General features: G+C 40.6%; 1 protein-coding gene across 9 annotated transcripts in view; it reads left to right on the forward strand.

Moving 5' to 3' along the window:
* The window catches only part of TNIK (TRAF2 and NCK interacting kinase), a 410,743-nt gene that overhangs the window by 355,978 nt on the left and 31,022 nt on the right, over positions 1 to 23,743 (forward strand). For 6 of the 9 annotated variants that reach the window (XM_088839141.1, XM_055409944.2, XM_088839149.1 and 3 more), the window contains 4 exons: positions 7,590 to 7,753; positions 9,799 to 9,896; positions 10,898 to 10,921; positions 16,869 to 17,053. In XM_088839141.1, coding sequence (XP_088695267.1) covers positions 7,590 to 7,753; positions 9,799 to 9,896; positions 10,898 to 10,921; positions 16,869 to 17,053 — 471 coding nt within the window. The remainder of the gene's footprint in view (positions 1 to 7,589; positions 7,754 to 9,798; positions 9,897 to 10,897; positions 10,922 to 16,868; positions 17,054 to 23,743) is intronic. The other 3 variants (XM_055409953.2, XM_055409979.2, XM_055409996.2) reach the window with 1 other exon arrangement.

Here is a 23,743-nt window from a genome sequence, read left to right on the forward strand (position 1 = left end):
ACTCCTGGTGTGGACTGTGACCAGGGAGTGAAAGGAATGTGAGGCTGGATTGCCAGCCTGAACTTTACCAGTCCACTCTTCAAGCGATAATAAGCCTCCAGTATCAGGGCTTCTTGCTCCTTTGAACCCTGCCTTCTAGGCTGTGTTCATGAGATTAGTTGTTTAGAATTTTAGTTTCTGTACATCAAGCATCATTTCAACTTTAAGTCTTTTCCCTCTATCAACGCAAAAGAAAGAGAACTGTCTTTCTCTAGTCAAAGGACTGAAAAGCAGTCAAAGGACTGAAAAGTAGTCCTTTGTTCCCTCTGAAATACTAATTTAATGACATTAAGGCTCCAAATGAACTGATAAATGGTTTTGCATGAATGCTCAGTCGCTTCAGTTGTGTCCAACTCTTTGTGACCTCACGAACTGAAGCCTCCCCGTCTCCTCTGTCCATGGGATTCTCCAGGCAAGAATACTAGAATGGGTTGCCATGCCCTCCAACAGGGGATCTTCCCGACCCAGGGATCAAACCTGAGTCTCCTGCATTGCAGGTGAATTCTTTACCTGCTGAGCCACCAAGGAAGCCCAATAAATGGTCAATGACTTGCAAAACATGTGCTTTTCCCTTGGAACCTCTTAAACATTGTATTTTGTCCAAAGAAAGGAGATCTTGTGAATACAGCTGACATTTTTCTGCTTACAGAGAAGGTAGGGAGGAAATGAGCTTAGCAGTAATAATTATTTACCTGCAGTGAAAATCAAAAGCCTTGTGGGGGAGGAGGGATGGAGAATTCCCATTTCTGTCATGTAGAACAATCCTGCTTCTTTCCATCACATATCTCTAAGTGACCAGCACTTAAAGAGGTGACACAGACTCTTCAGCTCTAGATTGAATTGCATTTTGAAACGTTTCGGGATTTGGTGTATTTATTGTGCTAGAGATGGCTTTAGTTCACCTTTGTTGTATAATAAAACATGCCAAGTTGTGGTGGCTTGAAACAGTAACTATTTATAATTTCTCACCATTCTATGGGTCAACTTCAACATTGTCCTGCTGGTCTCGCCTGAGCTGGCTTACGCAGCTGCACTGCAGTGATGGGTCAGCTGTACCTTCATGTGGTTTTTCATCCTCAGCTTCTTGACTGTTTGGTGATTGCAGGACAGCATCTCAAGAGGGAAAAGCCCAGTACACAATTGGAGGAGAATTGCTTTACAATGTTGTGTTAGTTTCTGCCGTACAACAATATGATCAGCTGTATATATATATATATATGTGACCTCCTCCCTCCCCTCTCCATCCAACCCCTGTAGGTCATCACAGACCACGGAGCTGGGCTCCCTGTGCTGTGTGGCAGCTTCCCACTAGCTGTGTGTTTTACACATGGTAGTGTCTGTATTTTAGTGCTACTCTTTATTTCATCCCACCCTTCCTGCTTCCCTCCCATGACCATCCTCTACGTCTGCATCTCTATTCCTACCCTGAAAATAGGTTTCCCTGTACCATTTCTCTAGATTCCATACATACATATTAATATACAATATGTGTTTTTTCTCTTTTTGACTTACTTCACTTTGTATAACAAACTCTAGGTCCATCCATATCAGTACAGATGATCCAGTTTTGTTCCTGTTTATAGCTGAGTCATATTCCATTGTATATATGTACCATATCTTCTTTACCTATCATCTGTTAATGGGCATTTCCATGTCCCAGCTGTTGCAAATACAAGCACTTTTGAAGCTTCTGCTTCCATCATCTTTGCTAATGATGTGATTCACCAATGGTGGGTGGGGGGTGGATTACTGTGATAGGACAGAGATTGTCCTATTTTCTGTTGGTTCAATAAAGTCCTTACAGATTTCTTGGTACTATTTGTCAGATAACTGCCCATCCGTAAAGCCATAAAAAGGTTGCTTTTAAATATTTTGTCCTTTGCAATACCGTATGGAATCCCAAATGCCTTATACTGTCAAGGTGAACTGGTGAGTTTAAATTATGATTTGATATGTTCATTTTTTAAATTTCTGTTTTAAAACCTCCCATGCAATTTAACATTTAACTTTGATTCATATGTTCTTTTAAAACAAATTAAAATTTGATTAAGCGAATACATTCAGAGTATGAAAAATTTTTAATTAATCCAATAATACCCAGTCAAAACCCAATGGCTGAATGCTTAATTTCAAAAAAAATAATTCTCTGGCCTATCCTAAACCTATCTGCTTTTGGCTGGTTTGTTCTCATTGGCACTGTCATCAGAGAACAAAGGAAAATGAATGTGGGCAGGCAGCCAGTTAATTATAGACTTGGCCCAAATATTTGGGCCAAGAAATCACTCTGTAATCTTAATTTTCTGTTTTGACTTTTTTATATGATTCAAGTAAATGGAATAATTTTCTTTCTACTGTGTGTTTTATAAACCAAACAGCATTGTCTGCAGTATGCCAAATGTCTGAACTAAAAGTTAGCATTTAAAGAAATCTATATGAATGTTTTCAAGTTTTTACGTATTTGGATCTGAATAGGATCGGTTAATACATAAAAAACACAGGAAATCTATTATTTCATGGAATTGTTCTGAAATTGATCCCCTCTAAGAGCATTTATGTCAGGCACTGTGGCCCCAAGGCCAGAACAGGTGACACCATAGAAAGGAAGACAGGAACACGGCAGTGTGACATTTTCTCAAAGCACTCACATGTTACCAAGAAAAATAAATAAGGTAGAAAAGACATTCGAAAATTTTCCCTATTTCTATGTGTGATTACATAGAAACTAAACACTTCTTTCAGACTCCAGCAGCACAAATAGCAACCTATTAAGATCAGTACCCACACTGGTTAGCTCCGGTGGGGGGCTGGGGGGACAGACTTGGGCTAATGAAGCCCAGATCAGGGGTTTAATGCTCATGGGATCCAATCAGCTTCGCACCAAAAGTGGCCTGAGCCCCAGTCAGAGACACAGGCTCATTCCAGCTGGTTCTGCTGACGCCCTGGCACCTCTGTCATCCCAGGACAGCCCTGGCCCAGGTCATCTAATGTGGCCGCAGCCGCCTCCCTGGTCAGCCTGCCTCTGTCCTGACCAGTCATTCATAAGCCGGCCCTGGGAGGCCTGTGTTTTCTGCCTGGCTTTAAGAGAATTGTTACAGAAGCTTCCCATTTCTTTTGATGACCCACTATTCCAGGGTTTCCTACACAGACTTGGTACTCAGCCAGGATGGTGTCGTCTTTATACCAAGGAGCCCCAGGAAAACCCAGATCCGTGTCTTTGCTGAGACTGTTCCCCCAGCCTTGCTGCTCACCCCTCTGAAGTTTAATCAAGTCCTTTCTCCTTCCCAACACCACCACCAACCACTCCAGGCTGCATTACACTGCATTCCCCAGACTCCACTACCATTTACAGATGCTCGCACAGCATGTAGAGTTTTGTCTTGCTGGCTGTGGTCTCCACTGCATGTCTCATCACTAGGATTATGTTGTAACTTGACTGTCTGTCCTGTGACCTGGACTCTCCTCCATCCCTCATGGTCTCACAAAGGCAGGTGTTTAATGAAAGGTTTTCGCTAAATGATCAAAGAAGTGCTGCATTCAAGCAAAGAACTGGATCCTGCTACCACACAGCAACAACCAGGGAAAGTCCTCAGAGCTCACAGAACTCCATTCTCTCAATAGTTTGTTTTTTTTCCATATGAAGAACACTACATCTCTACAAAATGAGAACAGCCACCAAGAAACCTTACCCTTAACGTATAATGTAATTTAAAAAAATTTTTTTTAATTTAATACTTATACATAAATAATTACCACTACTGTTTAATGAAAGAGAACAGTAGGGAAGAAGGTATTATTTAGGAATTTAAATAGGATTATTTTTTGGAAAAAAATGAAAAATTGGAAATGTGAGATATTGCAGAATTAGCATTCATTTATCACGCTGTTCTACTTAGAATATTAGATATACTATAGATATTTAGATATCTAATTATTATTATAAATATTCTAATAATATCTAATTTGGAGAAGGCAATGGCAAGCCACTCCAGTACTATTGCCTAGAAAATCCCATGGATGGAGGAGCCTGGTAGGCTGCAGTCCATGAGGTCGCTAAGGGTCGGACACGACTGAGCGACTTCACTTTCACTTTTCACTTTCACGCATTGGAGAAGGAAAAGGCAACCCACTCCAGTGTTCTTGCCTGAAGAATCCCAGGGACGGGGGAGCCTGGTGGGCTCCTGTCTATGGGGTCACACAGAGTCGGACACGACTGAAGTGACTTAGCAGCAGCAATATTATTATCTAGATAATAATTAGATATTCTCCAAATAGGAGGGAGGTTTTTTCTCTTATGGATCCAAATCTATCTCAATCAATTAAATGCTAATTACTACCCAAAGGAGTGCCATAAAAATCCCAAGAATTTTTAAAGTCTTCTGAAGTTTACCGACACTTTCTTCTGCAGTCAATTTTTACTGCTAGGTTGACTTCAGTTCAGTTCAGTTCAGTCGCTCAGTCATGTCCGACTCTTTGCGACCCCATGAATCACAGCACGCCAGGCCTCCCTGTCCATCACCAACTCCCAGAGTTTACCCAAAGTCATGTCCATCAAGTCGGTGATGCCATCCAACCATCTCATCCTCTGTCATCCCCTTCTCCTCCTGCCCCCAATCCCTCCCAGCATCAGGGTCTTTTCAAATGAGTCAGCTCTTCACATGAGGTGGCCAAAGTATTGGAATTTCAGCTTCAGCATCAGTCCTTCCAATGAACACCCAGGACCAATCTCCTTTAGGATGGACTGGTTGGATCTCCTTGCAGTACAAGGGACTCTCAGGAGTCTTCTCCAACACCACAGTTCAAAAGCATCAATTCTTCGGCACTCAGCTTTCTTCACAGTCCAACTCTCACATTCATACGTGACCACTGGAAAAACCATAGCCTTGACTAGACAGACCTTTGGTGGCAAAGTAATGTCTCTGCTTTTTAATATGCTATCTAGGTTGGTCATATTAGCCACCCCTTTACCGTAAAAAAAGTCGAAAGGTGAATATTGTCATAAATCTACATTTATATTATCAAAAATAATAAATCATGAAGACATAGTTATGTTTACGTTTTCCAGAATCACCAGCCATCTCTTCCACTAACCCAGTGTTTAAAGATTTTCGTAATTCAGCCAAATATTTTTGTTTTCAGAAGGAAATTATTTGATTTAGTTGCTGCCATAACAATGCTATTTTGTGGCCAGATTTTCACGAGCCAAACTGCAAGTGTCTCAAGGGAAGGGACCATATTATTTTCACATTTACATGTGAAGCATCTGACACCTAACACAGCACGGTGCCTGGTTCCCACTTGATATTCTTAAAATGGGTAGAGAAAAATGAAAGCATAGTTTTATATTTTAATGTGATAGCTCACTGCATGAAAACAATAGCACTATGATGACTCTGTTAGTGAAATTCTGTTTGGGGAACTGAACACAATGAAATCATGGAGGAGCCAATGTTTCTCCCTTGGCAGGTGGATGGCAGTGGATAGGATCTTTGAATTTCAGATATCACTAAATTACCACTTGGGCCCAGCAGTATAGAAGTCTAGAGGAAAAAATGGAGAGGTCTATGGCTTATAAATTTGAAAGGAAGAGCTTAAAAGAAACTTGGAAAATACTGCGTATTTTTATAACAAAATCCTAAAATCCTCTCAGTCTCCTCCCACCACCACTGCTTAGTGACCTCCTGTTGTCTGCAGCCCCTGTGGTCACCAAAAGTGGGCTTAGAGTCTGCTTCATGTTCCCATATTGCCCTGCGCTCTCTGCAGGCACAGCATGCAAAAGGCGGCTGTGTGTATCTGGCGACACTGGCAGCGGGCACGAGCTGGGTCTTGTTCATTACTGTATCTCAAAGGTCTGACAGTGCCCAGTATAGACCAGCTGAGGGAATGAATAAATGCACTATTCTGGGAGTAGTCAAGATGTGAGCGTGACTAATAGAGGAGCGTTTATAACCAGTGGGGGCTTTTAGCGTGCCAATAGATGAACGCTGTTCTTGGGTTTAGCACTTAATAACTATTTCCAAGCATACTTCCCTTCAGTAATAGCCAAGGTATATAAAGATTTCCTGCAAGAAATTTAAAAATGCAAAGATACCACTAGCTATGTGAGCTGAGAACTTAGGTAATTCACAGAAGAGGAATTCTGAGTAACAAATGTGAATAAAAATTATTCTACCTCAACAATCAGTTTTTTAAAACTGCATTCAAACAGCAAAACATAATTTTTTGCAAGTTAGTTAGCTGTTCATAATGAAGACTGGTAAGAATTCAGTGTGGTCGCGGAGAGTCGGACACGACTGAGCGACTGAACTGAACTGAAGAATTCAATGAGATGGATAGTCTCATACACTTTAGTGAAAACCTGCTGTATGTTTATACCTTCACATGCATATCCCAGCTCATGCTCCTCTGCCCAAGAATTCCAATTCCAGGAGAGATGTGACTGAATATTTGTTTGCTTCTAGATGTTTATTTCAGTATTATGTGTCCCAGCAGTATATTGGAAGCACCTAATAACAGAAGAATGGTTGAACTAATTCACCTATATAATGGACTACTGTGCAGCCATTATTGGTTTTAGAAGTGTTCCATTCCGTTCCGTTCAGTCGCTCAGTCGTGTCCAACTCTTTGCGACCCTGTGGACTGTAGCCTACCAGGCTTCTCCGTCCATGGGATTCTCCAGGCAAGAATACTGGAGTGGGTTACCGTTTCCTTCTCCAGGGGATCTTCCCGACCCAGGGATCGAACCCGGGTCTCCCACATTGGAGGCAGACGCTTTAACCTCTGAGCCACCAGGGAAGCCCTTAGAAGTGTTAGAAGCTGCTTGAAAGGTAGTCAAAGGGGGGAAAAAAGCAATATGCAAAATTGAATACACAGTGTGCTTCCATACATACCAAAGAAAAAAGACTAGAAGCGGACTTCCCTGTTTGTCCAGTGGTTAAGAATCTGCCTGCCAATACAGGGGACACAGGTTTGAGCCCTGGTCTAGGGAAGATCCCACTTGCCACGGGGCAACTAAACCTTTGAGCTACAACTTACCGAAGCCCACTCTCCCTGGAGCCCATGCTCTGCAATTAGAGAAAGCCAGCACACAGCAACAAAGACCCAGTGCAGGCAAAAATAAGTAAATAATGTTTTTCCTAAGACTAGAAGATAATATACCATCCAGTAAAAGACAGTTGAATGTCTCTTGATTCAGAGATGGCATGCATTGCTCCCTTGTTTTTTATCTTTTAATATTCTCTACTGTTTTACAATGAGCACGGGAAAAGGAGTTTCAAAGCCAGCCTCCGTTGAAGATTCACTATCTCAGAGCTAGTATGTTTGATGTGAGATGACCCAAGAGTTGGGTCAAGAATTCATCCTGTCCAAATGCAGAATCTGGCCAGGAGCTCCACAGAAGACAGCATGACTGTCATTAACATTGACCCCTCTAATGCAAGGTCACATAGGTACTATCTTCATCCCTTTGTACTGGGACCGGGACTAGACTACACTTGTGTCTACCAGTGGCCAGTTCTGGAGAACGTAAGCCCTGTGCATCACTGTCCCTACAGCAACCCTGACCTCCGGAGAACTGAGCCCGTCTTGGAGAGCTCCTTGCAGAGGACCAGCAGTGGCAGTTCTTCCAGCTCCAGCACCCCCAGCTCCCAGCCCAGCTCCCAAGGCGGCTCTCAGCCTGGGTCACAAGCAGGATCCAGCGAACGGACCCGGGTTCGAGGTAAAGCTTTTCCCTACCTTTCCAGGAGGGCTTCTCTGGACAAGGAAGCAGGTTACTTCCTGACTTCTGTGACTGCTGGTCCTGGTGTGGCCATCACTGTGTGATGCCAAGAAGCCCCTTAACTCCACTCGGCTTCAGTCTCCTTAGGGCAGTGGGCCACCATCCCTAGTCACGTGTGTGACATCAGTGTGGACCCAATCCTTTCTAATTGCAGATACCAGAATTCTTCAGGGAGATCGCAGAATACTGGTCTCATTCAAAAATGTAGTTATCAGACAGCTCAATTTCCATTTCTATTTGATTGCTGAGTTAATTTCCATGACCCACAAGTATCCTCTTCCCCTTGTGTCAACAGTGTTCAGAATACATGGTATTTCTCAAACTAAACGTTAATAAAGGCTAATGTAGAATAAATATGCACTGGAGAGAAGATATAAAATCTTTGACTTTTAAAAATATACTTGACCCTTCTGGTTATTCCTATTAGTGAGGTAAAAATTAGCCTCTCTGACCATTTAATTCAAGTCATCCTTCATTGTTTAGCTTTCAATAATGAGGAAGCTTGTGAAAAACATTAATGTGTCTAGCTAATTATATATGACAACCTATTGTTTCTAGCTAATCAAAATGTACTCTTTCTGCATAAACCTTCTTCAGAAGATAATTTTGCTTCCAAGTAATGAAGGCTGGGATTTTTTTAAGTGCAATCTGAAAAACACTTAATACTCTGCCTGATGAAAAGCACCAGTTCTTTATTCTTTCTTAGCCTCTTCATTAGACACAATCATTCTTTACCTCCTAATTTTTTTTTTTTAAGTAAACTCACTGTATGTCTATTTTGAAAAGGTGAATGTCAAACATACTGTGCTGTGTCTCTGAACTGGGGTGGGGACTGGCCTGCAGCTGCCTCTTCTTACAATCTTCTGACATCCATGACAACCCAGAACTGTGTAGGCTTCTGTTGCTTTGATCCAGATATAGACTTACTAACTTTAGAAAAGTGCCATTCTCTTAACCTTTTTTTTCTGTTCATATAAAATAAAATAATATATTTCATTAGAGAAAATGCTAAAGAAAATCCAAACTTAGGCATATCATTTTAATTCTCTGATCTGGTTCAGGTTTAATTCTTAACTTCTTGCCTTTGACCTCTAGTTTTTCTGGGTTAAAAGCTAGTGTGTCCTACCCTGCTGTGTCCCGACCCAGGAAAAACCACTTTGAAACCAAACCAAAGAGTGTCTCCTACCTGAGATTGCTTCTTCTCTAACCTGTAAGCTCATAAATCAGAGAGATGCTCTTCACTCTGTAGCAGCCCTCCCCCGACCCTTGCTGTATTCCAGGGCACATCCCCTTTATCACCAAACTCTCGTTCCCTCCCTCACCTCACTCTTTCTTCCTTAAAGGACCCAGACAACTAGCTCATCCTCCCCCCGGCCCCGCCCATTTAAAAATCATTCCCCCAAGTAAAACAAGTTTCTTTTTTTCCACAGCATTTCATCAGAAACACTTATCCTGATGGGTAAGTGGTAAAAGAAAAAATCAAACACAGAATAACTCAGACGCTGGTTTAACATTATAATTGAGAATAGGACTTTGAGAAATCAGACAGAATCCCAGCTCTGCCCATAATTTCAGTGTGACCTTGGGCTAGTTGTGTTACTTCTCTGTGTGCAACTGTGAAATAGGAAACAGCGCCACACCATTGCGTTACAGCAAGGATTCAGTGAGACAAGTGACATTAAAAGGTGTTTAACTAACCTTGGCACACCGTTGGTACTCAGTAAATGGTTGCATTTGCTAGTTTTTCCTTTTTTTTTTTTTTTTTTCAGTTTTTCCTATTGTTCCTAGTGACTTCCAGGTGACAAGCCTAAATGTATATGGCTGATTTTGTTTGCCTGAACATTTACTGTTTTTTCACAGATGTGCTTAAGGATTTGTCTGCGTGAGTGAGGTGTCCTCTGAGTCATCCCAAGGGTGACTCACCACAGAACTCCAGCACCTTCTGATGGTCTTTATCTTTCTTGGCCCTCTGTTCTTTCCTCTAGCCAACAGTAAGTCGGAAGGATCACCTGTGCTCCCCCATGAGCCCCCCAAGGTGAAACCAGAAGAATCCCGGGAAATTACCCGACCCAGTCGCCCAGCTGTGAGTGCTTTTTTCTCAAAAGAGATTTGAGCTCTTTTAATTCACCAGAGAACCCACAGGGTAAAGTAGGTGGGGATGTGCTCCTGACTCTGAAACAAAAATTGTTGAGTTTATTAAGAACAGGTGCTAGAAGCATCTGGAAGGAAGTCATACCTGGTTAGGAAAGAACTGAACTGGTTCAGAATTGCTTTCCTACCTTTGGATATTTTGCTGATCATTAGCACTATGTTTGGAGAAGGAAATGGCAACCCACTCCAGTACTCTTAGGTGGAGAATCCCAGGGACAGAGGAGCCTGGTGGGCTGCCATCTATGGGGTCACACAGAGTTAGACATGACTGAAGTGACTTAGCAGCAGCAGCACTACATTAGAAAACAAAACAGGAGAAGAGATAGCTCCTGTTATTCCGTGATTTCTACTCAGCAGCTTTGGCAAAGAGATGATGAAACTAGCAGTTAAAAATATTTGGGCACTTTCTGTGGATTTCTCTTAAATATTCTGGCCTTTCCTCCACATTATTTTCCATATGAATTAATAGTGCACCATTTCTGCTGCTATAGGACTATATTGTCTGGACCAAAACTTGATAAGCATGATCTCATAGAGGACTTGACGACCTGAAATCTAGCTTCATTGCTATAACACGTCAGACCCCAGATACCCTCAAAGAAATAAAAAAGAGCTTGGTGGCTGAAATTTCAAAGTTGGAAATTAATTTGGAATGACTTACTATCCACTTGTTTTATCTGAATTTTTCAAGAGTCTTTTCTATGAAATGAATGTGAAGATATTTTGTGGGGTTTTTTTAACCTTTAAAAGTAAGGCAGTACAGTGAGGGTGGCAGTGAAGGGAATGGACAGCGTTCTGGGTAGAGGTTCTCCTTTCCCTTTTGCCTTTATCAGTTGTGTACTAACCATTCCCGTTTTGTGTTTAACCTGCTGCCTTTCTTCTGGTCTTTTCCCCTCCCGTGGATTCTTCTGGATTGGGTTCCTCTTATCTCAGAGCTATAAGAAAGCTATAGATGAGGTTAGTATTATCTTTTCTTGGTCATGCTTTTATAAGATGTGAATATAAACTGACTTCCTAAGGTTGATATTCAGAAAGGTGGCCAATTGGATCTCAGTTTAAACTTCATTCCTTCAGAGTGGTCTGCTGGGAGGAGAGTCCCTCCCACAAAAGCCAGCCTGAGTGCCTCCAACACCGTTTAAACCTCCAGAGCCCTTCCAAGCCAAAATGTCACTTTTCCAGTGTTCTAGTCTGGCTGAAGATATGCATTAGTGCTTTGATATTGGCAGTTTCTCATTCTAGTATCTTCCGGTAGCGAATCCTGAGCTCTTCACCTACACTCGCCAGCCTGGCTAGGGGATGGTGGTTTTACTAACAGAAAAAAGAGACATCTTTTTCTAGGGCTGTCCAAATTTATAGAGTGTGATTTGTGAACAAGGAGTCACTGGGTATTGTTAGATTAATTTTGTGGGACATTAACTACAACATCAGCAGCGACATCAACTTTAGTTAATGAATCCTGACCAGTTAAGTAAGTTTATTTCCTTATCGGTGGAGACATTTTTCCATTAGAAAAATATATGGTTTTGCCAATCTTAGGTAGCTTGCTAAGGATGACTGCCTCACTGCTCTTTGTCAGACCTGCATGAATACAGCATAGTGGAGTTGTTTTGAAGGAGACAGGCCTTCTGCAAAGAGTCTAATTGCATGAAATCTGAAGACTAGCATTATGGCTTTCAGGCTGAACTCTGCTGAGCACCATTTTTGTGAAATGACTTGGGGAAAGCACTGGCTTTGGGATCAACAAGCTGCATTCAATTTCTGGCTCCCGCAATAAATAGCTGGTGGGGCCAATCTCACAAACTCTCTGGGTCACAATTTTCTCATCTGTACAGTGGGGATAAAAGCACCTACCTTGCCTCACTCACAAGATTGTTTAGGTTCCCTCAAGATCGTGTGCGTTTGAGAGCATTATCTGAAGTGTGAAATGCTATGTAAAGGCAAGGCCTGAGTCATGGGACTATTTTGGTGGGAAAAGCATGTTTCTATGTGTCTGATCTTTACCAAAAAGCCTCAGTTTTTCAGAATTATGACCACCTTACCATTCAGAGTGACTTAGAAAGAAAGTTTTCATAGTTAAAGAATTATTGTTCACAAAAGAATGAGACTCCACATGTCCACAGTGTGTGGGTGCGTTTATAGAAAGATAAAAGGGAATTGTTTTGAATTGCTCTGTGCTGCAGCTTTGCCCCTCCTCTTCATGAGAGTGAGAAGGACAGGGATTATCACAGCTTTTGTCAACCTTCTCCCACACAGTTGTGGTGCTCGGGCTACCAATAAAATAGTTGTGTGTGTACACAACTCAGGGTTTCCTCCTATGAGTCCAGAAATTGGCTTGGAGGTGGCTAGTCTTGAGGGAAAGGACTCTCATGGATTTCGTCTGGTTAACCCAGGCTATTTTGGGCTTTTAAAAATTGCTTTATTTATTTCAGGATACTTTAGCACACTGGGCAGAGATGAGAGGTAGGAAACAGAGGTATAAGTAATTGAGAGGGTGTAAGCTGTGCACCAAAATCTTGGCGCAATAGATGATTGGGAAAAGCCCTCAAGGTGATTCTTATAACTCTATCCTTGAGTATCGCTGATCCCAACCACTGAAAATATGGGATTCCTTGGTTCTACATCACCTGGTGGTCCTCAACGAGGAATGACTATCCCCCTGCTGCCCTCCTCTTAGGAGACGTTTGCAAAGTCTAGAGTCAGTTTGGGGGTCTTCCCTGGTGTCTCAACAGTAAAGAATCTGCCTGCCAGTGCAGGAGACGTGGGTTAAATCCCTGAATCAGGAACATTCCCTGGAGGAGGAAATGGCAACCCACTCCAGTTTCTTGCCGGAAAAATCCCATAGACAGAGGAGCCTGGCGGACTACAGTACATGGGGTTGCAAAGAGTCGGACACAGCTGAGTATGCAGGAGAGTAAGTTTTGATTGTCACAAGTGGGACATGGGAAGCAGTGCTGTTGGCATGTTGCATGTAGAGCAGAAAGATGCTGCTAAACATCCTTCAGTGCACAGGAAAATACCCTGCGATAGAGAATTATCTGCCCCAAATGTCAGGGGTGCCACAATGGAAAAAGCTTGACTGAACTCTCTCCTGTCTTCATTCCTAGGTTTTGATATGGCTTCTCCAGTCTCCAGTGAGACTGTGCCATTTAGATAACCCAAGATTGAAATGAGCAGTCTTAAAATGCCAAAGACATAATTGCTAATTTAATGGTTTGAGTTCTCATAAAAGTCATTCTGGGGGAGAGTCCATTTACTTGTCATTCCTTCCTAATGCAGTATGAGATTGTGCAGAGTAGTCTGATTATTGAATACATCTTCCAAAATAAATATTCTTTTCACTTTAGCACAATTAAACAGATGTCATGAAGATTAGATACAAAAGCAAACACTGGCTTTACCAGCATTTTTTTCATTAGTATGTAGAAATCTGACAATTGGCAGAGCACATATATAGATTGGGCAGAACTGGAACGATAACAGGTGGTCCAAACCTTTTTTTCCCCAGTTGAAGATACTGATGACATGTGACTTCCCCAAGTCATATCTTTACACTTCCTAAAAAGGAAATGAATTATTTTAAAATGTAAAGAAAAGACCGAGACGTCCCTGGTGGTCCAGTCGTTGAGAATCTGCTTTCCAGTGCAAGGGATGTGGGTTTTATCCCTGGGAACTAAGATCCCACATACCTCAAGGCAACAAAGAGCCTGCATGCTCTAACAAGGAGTCAGCACAGCCAAAAATAAAAATAAGTAAATTTTAAAGAAAAAACCAACTTTAAAATTTTTAACTATTATTTTAATTGTTTAAAAAATTGAACTGATTTTCATAAACTATATTGTTTTTAAAAAGATACCTAAAAGAGCACGTTTTAAAGCAGAGTATGCATAATTGTCAGATTAAGTAAACTTTTTTGAAAGAAAAATTATACCAAGTTGATTCTAAAAAGTGTTGCATAAAAGAAATGTTTGGGCAAGAGCCCCTTAACTATCTGTACTCTGTAGTCAAAAATCTTAACCATTTTGCCATATTTCTTTTTCAGTTATATATTCTCAAATATTTCTCTTTTTTTAATACTTTTTAGCTCCAGGCTTGTGACAGTCAAGCAATAAATTACCACAAAAACTCATTACATGGAGAAAATGGGTATTGTCAGAAAATAAAACGTATGAAAATGGATCTGAACCCAATGGTGTCAATTTTAGATCATGTTTGTTTTCTATAACTTTACTATTGTAAGTTTCTCCAGGATAGATGAATAAGGAACAAATCTTCACCTAAACGTATAGACTATGGGCAATGGAAGATTAAATTTCTTTTTGGCTGGAGTATTAGTTTCGAGTTACCTATTATTGTTACCTTGGGATTTTTATATATGTCTCACCCACCATGCTATTACCAATTAAACTTAAAAGGAAATTGCAATTATTTGTAATGCTTCAGGAAAGATAACTTTTTCATAACACAGAAACCAAAAAAAAAAAAAAACCCCTCTATTAAAAGTTAAATTATAAAGCATGTCAAAGCTTTAAAGTGTTCCTAAATAAAGTGTTTGGAGAAATTTAGGTCATTTTAACAATTGAGAGTTTCTTTAAATCAGTGAGCTTTGGACCAGCTAAATGTTTCTAAATAGTTTTGAATTTTTAAAATCTTAATTGTCTTGTTTTGAAATGTCAGCAATAAGGAAAACCAACCCATGGGGAAAATAAATTATTAATTTAAATAAATAAAAGTTAATATTATTATATTTTATTCAGAATTATTGACATTAGAAATACATTCTTTTAAACCATATTCTCTCTTTAAGTTATAATAAAAATTTTTAATAAGTACATTTTAAATACTAGATGTAGTCTTTGATGAGACATAACATGGTCCTAACATAGAGAACAAAAAATACAAAATAAATTTATCTAATTTTTTGTTATTTTATTGATTTAGAGGATTATAATGTCCTTTTTCATTAATTGCCTTAACAAATATCTAAACTGTATTTCCTCAATGTGCTCAAGGGTATAATACCCTTCATTTCTCCTCAATTTGGTAAAGATAAACATTGGCAATTGTTAAGAGGAAATAAGAGGTAAAAAGCTGAAATCTGAATATTAGCTTTTTGAATTTTAGCTCATTGCCAAAGAAACCAATAATAAATTTGCATAAAATTCTATGGCATAATTTTTCTCCTCATTAGTGGTATACACTATATTCAAACATCGTTTGAGTCTTTTTAATACAATTTTGTTTTCATCTTCATGGATGGGATAAATATATCCACAGAGAGTGAGGCCATGGCTATGTGCCTGTGTATAAAAGCCCAGTGAGCATGTTTGTGTGGAAAATGCACAATTTGAATTTTCAGAAGCTTCCCTTTTCCAAGGGCTTCCATTCAAATGACTACAGAACAAATGTTGAAGTTGTCATTGCCATCCCTTTGATTTTTATGAAATTAGAAATAAATTCTTCACTTAACTTCCTAAGTTTTGACCATGAAAAACCTGAACCATCTTCTGCCCTTAGTCGTAACCAATATATCAATGCCTGACATATAGGCAACGATAAAGAAACAGGATGATCTGTTGTCTTCGCAAAATAAAATTATATTTATAATTTAGTTACACATATTTATCACAGTTTTTCTTCTAACCTATTAGGATAGATTATCAGATGTTATTTACATCATCTGTATTACTCTGACCTTACATCAGACAAATTGGACAAATACATTTTTGGATTAAAATAAAGAGAGAATATGGCCTTAAGAAAACTGTGGGATTTAGTATCTTCAAATGAGTTTCTTTCTCCCTAATCCCCTGTCTCTCACTGAATGCTCTGATTCCCACATGGGTCACTATTATAGGGAGAAATGGTAAGACTGATGTCAAATTGCTTTTTCTTCATGTGCATGCTGTGTGCCAAGGGCAGTTTAACCCATGTAAATAGAGCAGCCACGCTTTCGCAGAACTGCTTCCCTCTGCATTGCTCTGAAAGCATGTAAATTAAAAGGTAGTCAGATCTTCAGCACACTGCCTGCCATGTGCCTGGTGACTAAATACCACCTCATCACACCCATAAGGCTAAAGGTTTCATCATACTCGTGGAAAACTGAAAATTTGCCTCTTCCTTTTGGTATTTGCACATTCATGTATGTCTTCTTTGCCAGGATTTCTGCCAGTTGACTGCAATTTAAAACAAAAGAAACTGAAACACCTATCATTCTAGAAAAGAATTCTTTTTCTGTTTGTTTCTGTTTGTTTTCTGTTTTATTTTGTTGTTCCTCTTGATTAACTCAGCTCTGTGGCTATCACTTTCAGTGGCACTGGGCTTTGGGGTGGGCCATTTTTTGACACGGTGCCTCCGCTCTCTAGGGAATGATGATACACCAAATGAGTCATTCAGTAGCTGGAACCTTGGGAATTGCTCTGCTCTGTGACTGATGCTAGATTTTGGTACAGTAGCAGTCATATGAGGAAGAGGCCATGACTGTGGCTTGGGCAGCGATCCTGAAATACTGGGAAATTATTTCTAATCTTGTGTAGTTTCCCATTAACTCTGAGGGTGGCTGACCAACTTCACCTTCCCAAAAGATGAACCCAGAGTCTGTATATATGTGTACACACACAGCGCACACACACATATATACATGTGCAGATTCAGAACCCAGCAGTCTCAGTCTAGTCAAGCAATTGGTTGTAAACAAAGTTTAAATTTATTCCATCTTTCTTTTCTAGTTTCTCCACGCTACAAACATCGTTTTCTTGGTTTCATGCAGTAACTATGTTTGTAATGGTTCTATAGAGAGCTTTTTTTTTTTTCTTTACTTTTTTTTTTCTTGTTGCTTAAGCTTGCTAAGAGATAGTGTTTTGCTCGTATCTGTGTCATATCTGCTGGACAAACTTTTCTTTTGTAGGATCTGACGGCGTTGGCCAAAGAATTAAGAGAACTTCGGATTGAAGAAACAAACCGCCCGCTGAAGAAGGTAACAGATTACTCCTCCTCCAGTGAGGAGTCAGAAAGCAGTGATGAAGAGGAGGAAGATGGAGAGAGTGAGACCCAGGACGGGACGGTGGCTGTCAGCGACATACCCAGACTGATGTAAGAGACCTGCTTTTTCATTGCAGGCCAGGAGGAGTTAGGTCTCCAAAACCAGAAAAGAAATGTGAAATATGGGTCTCTGGCAGGATCGGTTGACTCGGGGGATTCACATACTTTTTAGAACATCATTCTACATTCACCCCTTCTCCCTAGATACAGTAACTTAGAATATGTAGTGTTTCAAGGACTGCATATACTTTATTTATCTAGGCTGTTGTGAGGCTGCGTGTCCCTTGGGTGATGCTCTGTTGGTGCTTGTCATCTCAGGGCAAATGATATTGATAGTCAGACCCTAAAACTGAAGAGCGAAATTATAGGCAATAACATTTCGAGGTTAACATTGATAACGTGAGTCGTATATTTCACCATTACCACCGCCATGAAGGTGGGTGGAATGCAGGAGACAGCATGGGTTAGTATCCCAGCAAAAGCCTACAGTGAAACCTCTGAGAGTTTGACTTAAATACACTCCTGTTAGGATTTTCTGCTTCATCTTCTCCATTGTCTCTTTTATGTGACCCTTTTTGCTGTCTGACTTCACCACATACACTCTTCTTTTTTAGATATTTATAGCTACCTAGCTTTCCCTTCGTATTTGCAGTCTTTTCTTCTTCTCTTTTTTTAGTGAAGGGGGACTCCCTTTTTCTCACTGGAATGGGTCCTTTTACAAAAGAACCTCTCCTCTTCCCCTTTACTTGCCCAGTTCAAACAATAATTCATACAAGCACACGCACATCCGTCTCTTGTTTCGTCCCTCAAATAAACACAAGATGTCCAGCTCTGGTTTGCTATAACTTTGATAAAGAACGGTGCTAACTTTTCCACCTTCATTCCTCTTCACTTCCTTTTATTTGGCTCAGCTACTACATTGGTCATCACACCACATTTACTTCCTGTAGAGAAGATGCCATTTCAGGCCACAGATGACTGTCCTGTTCTGCAGAGACTGGAGAGACAGTGCCAGCTAGTCTGCTGGAAATGTCATCCATTGATTAACAATCCTGACGTGCAAGCAATTCTGAAAGACAAATCCAATTATCGTAGCTGAAAAATCCATACTTGTTATTTTACTGCTGGTTACCCCGTTATTGACAGCCATAAGTATGCTAAAATATGACATTTGGAAACAAATTGCTTTAAATTGCTTTTTTAACAGCAAATAAAATTGTTCCAGAGGCAAAATCACTAATCCAGAACGTTCCTGCAAAATATGCTGGTCCTTTCAGTTTTTGACTTGACTCAGCATTGATTCATTCTTCTAGCAGATGTTTTGAATTCCCTTTAAGCACTGCACACACAACTCTGAGGGTGGATTTAAGATTGATAAGACTTCCCCTATGTGTTAGACCTCATACTTTGAGACATTCAAAGTACTGAGGGCTTTGAGACATTCAAGAAGTATGTACATGAATTCTGCTTTCCAAAAGTTTACATTCTAGTTGGAGCTTTCCTGGTAGCTCAGACGGTTAAGAATCCACCTGCAATGCAGGAGACCCAGGTTCAGTCCCTGGGTTGGGAAGATCCCCTGGAGAAGAGAATGGCTACCCACTCAAGTATTCTTGCCTGGAGAATCCCGTGGACAAAGGAGCATGGTGGGCTGTAGTCCATGTGGTCACAAAGGGTAGGCAAGAAACATAATTATACATGGAAAACTTCAGAGTAGTATAAATAGTTGGAAGAATAACCAAGGACCACCTTGGTAGAGATGTTAAATCTCCTTGGGTTTTTAAGCCTCCTGTCATATTTTGTAAGGCTGTAAAATGGTGTTTATCCTCATATCTCTAGAGGCAAACCCATCTCTTTGTGGGTAGAAGCACCCATCTTTCTAAAATTGCCTAAATGTACCATGCTGCGCTATGCCTCCTCTGCTATCTGGCATACTCTTGTTACTTTAGAGATTACCTGTCATAGCCTAGTCCGTGAGGCAGAGCCCGTGCTGCCATCTGTGTGGCATGGTGCCTTCTATGTATACCTGCCACTTCATGGAGTGCACAATACACGTTACTACGCTGAACTGAAATTGTGGATCCTGGCCTTAAAGCATTTATAGCCTAATGCAGAGGAAAGACGTGTACACAAATAACTATCATCAAGGAGGAAAGGAAAACACAGTGATATTAAGATCCCAGGTGGGATACTGGGCAGGAGGGGTGGGGGCAGCACGTAAGGTGCAGGGGGCGAGCGGGAGAGTTGAAGTTAAGGCGCAGAAGGATAAGTTTAGTGGAAATACAGCTGGTATAAAGGGGAAAGGTCTGGACTAGTGAAGCCAGACCAAGAAGTGTGCGCTTGGTCACATAGCCAGCAGGGAACCATGGAAGGTGTCCTGAGCTGGGGAGTGATGTTGTTGGTACCATGTTTGAGAGAAATCATTTCATCAAGGTGATTTGGAAAGAGAACAGACTAGATACTGGTAAAGGCATTCAGAGAATTTATTATTATATTCCTCAGAAGTAATAAATAGGTTATCATTGAATGCTTGTAGTAGAGGCAAAACTTAATGGGGCTTTTGAAGAATTGGTAAATTTTAGGCAAATTGACACAATTGTCCATTAAAGAACACTTAAAATAGTTAACTATATGTGAAACACACTTAGAGAAAAAACAGGATACAGATGTGTGTATGTGTATTTTATTTGCTAAATATAGACATTTTTGTGAATATGAAATATATACACTGTGTTCTGCTATAGAATGAATAGTTGTATGTTTAAAAAACTTCTTACCATTAAAAAATCCATTGTTTCTTTAGGAGTAAGACATTTCTAAGGTAGACTGCTTCTCACATTCTTATCACTTTTATTTTCTACTCTTAAGATAAACCTTCACATTTTATACTGTGTATTTTTGAAGCAAAAAATTAAAATCTACTGCAGCACAGTTCACTACCACAAAGTGTACACTAAAGAGCTTTTCAGAAATGGAGCCCCACCATTCCAACAAGCAGCTGTAGATACTGATGTGCAGAACAGTGACTTCTATATACAATATTGACTTCATATTAGTAGTGTGTGATGTAACCTATAAGACTGCACATAACAAAGACTGTATTCCATAACTAGCCAACTGCACTATTTCCCAGTGCCTCAAGCCTAGAAAAATAATGAGTGAGGGGAAATTGTAAAAGCGGTTACCTCCAGACTAAGCAGGGCTTCCCAGGTGGTACTAGTGGTGAAGAACCTGCCTGCCAATGCAGGAGACATAAGAGAAATGGGTTCGATCCCTTGGTCAGGAAGATCCCCTGGAGGGAGGGCAAGACAACCTACTCCAGTATTCTTGCCACAATAACCCCATGGACAGAGGAAACTGGTGGGCTACAGTCCATGGGGATCACAAAAGAGTTAGACATGACTGAAGCAACTTAGCATGCACACACACACTGGATTATACTGCTGTAAGGGATTCTTATATATGTGCCCAATTTTATGATGTTGTTGCTGTTTAGTCACTTAGTCATGTCCAACTGTTTTGCAGCCCCATGGACTGTAGCCCACCAGTCTCCTCTGTCCATGGGATTTCCCAGGCAAGAATGCTGGAGTAGGTTGCCATTTCCTTCTCCAGGAGATCTTCCTGATCCAAGGATCAAACCTGAGTCTCCTTCATTGGCAGGCAAATTCTTTACCACTGAGCCACCAGGGAAGCCAGTTTTATGGTGACCTCTCACTATTTTTATAATCAGGAAAATAATAAAAGCATTATAGACTAGGAAGGAGGGAATTATAGCCACGTTAGCTGATTGGCATCAGCCCAAGCAAGCCAAAGAGACAGCCATTTATATCAGCATCTTCCCTTGGGGGCTTCCCTTGTGGCTCAGCTTGTAGAGAATCCACCTGCAATGCGGGAGACCTGGGTTCTATCCCTGGGTTGGGAAGATCCCCTGAAGAAGGGAAATGCTACCCACTCCAGTATTCTGGCCTGGAGAATTCCCTGAACTATATAGTCCATGGGGTCACAAAGAGGCAGAGACTACTGAGCGATTTTCACTTTCACTCAGGTACCATTTCATTCTTTAGATGTACATGTGGAGTGCAGTCTTCATCATTAGGACCATCTATTTCTGTCAAGTCCTTGAGTTTTGTACAGTCTCATAAAATGCAGTCTGGACAATGAAAGCCACATGTCTCATGTCCCCTCTTTCCCATCCTCACTAGAAAGCCATGGTTCTGGCCCCATTCACCACCCGGGCTGTTGTAGTGCCCCTCCCCCACCCCGCCTGCCACCCTCTCTGCCATCCTGCCCAGTGTTGAGGCTCTGGACTGTTGTAGAAGCGTGGCTGTAGTTGTGCTGTCTGCCTGATGCCTTACAACAAAGAGTTCTTTCCACTCCTGGGGCCATGACATAGCATATGCTGCAGCCAAACTGACCTCCTCGTTGTTTCCAAATGCTTTGCACTCTCCCAGTGTGTGCCTCGTCTTGGAATGACTTCTCCCTGTGTCCCACATTCTCACATCCTGCCTTGCTTTGGAATATTTGCATCATGTTTTTATGCTTTTCCAGATGCTAATCTCTTCAGTTTCAGGATCGTGTCTTCTTTAGTTTTTATATCCACTACCCAGTGCCAAACTGAGGGCCTTTCATGTAGCAGGTGTTCGATTAATGTATATTGAAATTGAATTAAATCAATACCTGCAGGAACACTTTGACAGATCCAATTAGAGGAAATTATTGTTCTAGACATGTGGCCCAATTACAGTAAATTTTCTATAGTTTTCCTTCTAATTAGTTGATGTGTTTTGTTTTTTACAGTCTTTATAGAAATTCACACAACTGCTTGTTCCTACCCAGACTCTAGATCAGAAAAATAATTGTTAGAACAGAGGATTTTTTTCTAACTGTAAGCTGTTATAGTTGTTTGAGCCTCGGTGTTTTTAAACCATTGCTTTTTAAAATTATTTTATTATTAATAAAGTATTTTTAGAACAATTTTTGATTTACAGAAAAATTAAGAAAATAGTAGGTTTCCATGTTATTCCTCTACCCTCCCCCCCCACACACACACACTTTTCCATTTTCCCTATCATTAACATTGTAGCGGTTTATATAGAGTGAAACAGAGTACTGGGGATCAGTAGCATCTTAAGAGGAACTTATGAAGAGAACAGAGAGGTAAAAGAAAAACCCGGGGAAAGTGGTCTCAAAACCCAGAGAAGAACGGGGCTGAGTGATTATCAGACACAGGCAAGGGACCAAACACAGTGTGCAAGAGTAATCACTGATGCCGAGAGTTTAGAAATGACTTGGAGAGTTTCCTGTAGGTTCGTGATGTTAAGTATAGGAAGATACTGAAGCTGAAGCTCCAATACTTGGCCACCTGACGTAAAAAAGCCAACTCATTGGAAAAGACCCTGATGCTGGGAAAGATTGAGGGCAGGAGGAGAAGGGAACGACAGAGGATGAGATGTTAGATGGCATCACCAACTCAGTGGACGTGAGTTTGAGCCAGCCCTGGGAGATAGTGAAGCACAGGGAAGCCTGGCGTGCTGCAGTCCATGGGGTCGCAAAGAGTCAGACACGACTGAGTGACTGAACACCAACAGCAGAGGAAGAAGTCATGTGAGAAGTCAACCAGAGTGTCTTGAGGAATAAATTGGAGAACTTTGTAAGGAGAACTTTCAGAAAAGAGAAATGTACGTGTGGGTGGTAAATACAGAATTAGGCTCAAGAGAGATATTTTAATGAAATGGGAGAGAGGAGAGACCTTATCAGGTTTACTGATTGGAAGAAAGAGCCAGTACAGAGGAAGGGTAGTGAAAACACAGGAAGGAGGATAGGAGTAACTTCCAGGTAACATTGTTCTCTGCTCTTCTATTTACCCTTCTCACTGAGTTAGAAATACTGCATTTTTAAACTAAGTTTTTGATTTTTGCCAGCCTCCATTTGATTATAATCTTATGGAAGTTTAGGGTTGTATCTCATTTTTAGGTATTTTTTTTTTTCTAACGTCTGGTACAACATATATCACATAACAAACTTCTAATAATTAAATGAATGAATGAATTTCTAAGGGGTTGATAAACATTGACATGGCAGGGTTGGGAGCTTGGAATCACAACAGAAACATACAGGGACAGAATTTAAAGGACAGCCGGGGGTGGGGGTCAGAAGGACAAAAGGAAGTGACCAACAGTGACAGACACAGCAAGAAGTCTTCTACGATTTAGAAATGTTTTTCAGTCCCTGAAACATGAGCTACAGGCTGCACTTTGCCTTTTAAAAAAAAATATAGAGAGAGTTGCTTTGGAGCACACAGAAATTTATGTGAATTTTCATCATCAGAAGCCATGATCTTATATCAGGCTATATGTTAACAGAAAAATTAATGGTGTGGACCATTAATACAAGACACACTAAGTGAGCAGATATATACAGAAGATTCACAATACAGCAGACAGATCCTGCACAATAGAACAACCGTTCTAAGAGGAATTGCTCACCATTTTAGAAGATTGACTAAGGAAGAAATATAGTCATCCTTTAGACAGTCTATAAGGAATATTACTAGTAGAACTAATGTAGAATAAAACTCAAACCAGCCCAAACTGATCAACACTAAAATTTATCATTAAATGAAGCAGTTCTAGCACATAAAATTGACCCAGGAAGAAATAGTCACAGAAAAATATTCCATGAAATGTAAAACTGACAGTGGTTAACACTGTACACTGTAAAATTTGCTATTGATTGAAAATTGAC

Source organism: Moschus berezovskii, chromosome 1 (genome assembly GCF_049115385.1).
Source record: "Moschus berezovskii isolate FMDL1 chromosome 1, NW_MosBer_1.0, whole genome shotgun sequence".
NCBI classification, from domain to species: Eukaryota; Metazoa; Chordata; class Mammalia; order Artiodactyla; family Moschidae; genus Moschus; species Moschus berezovskii.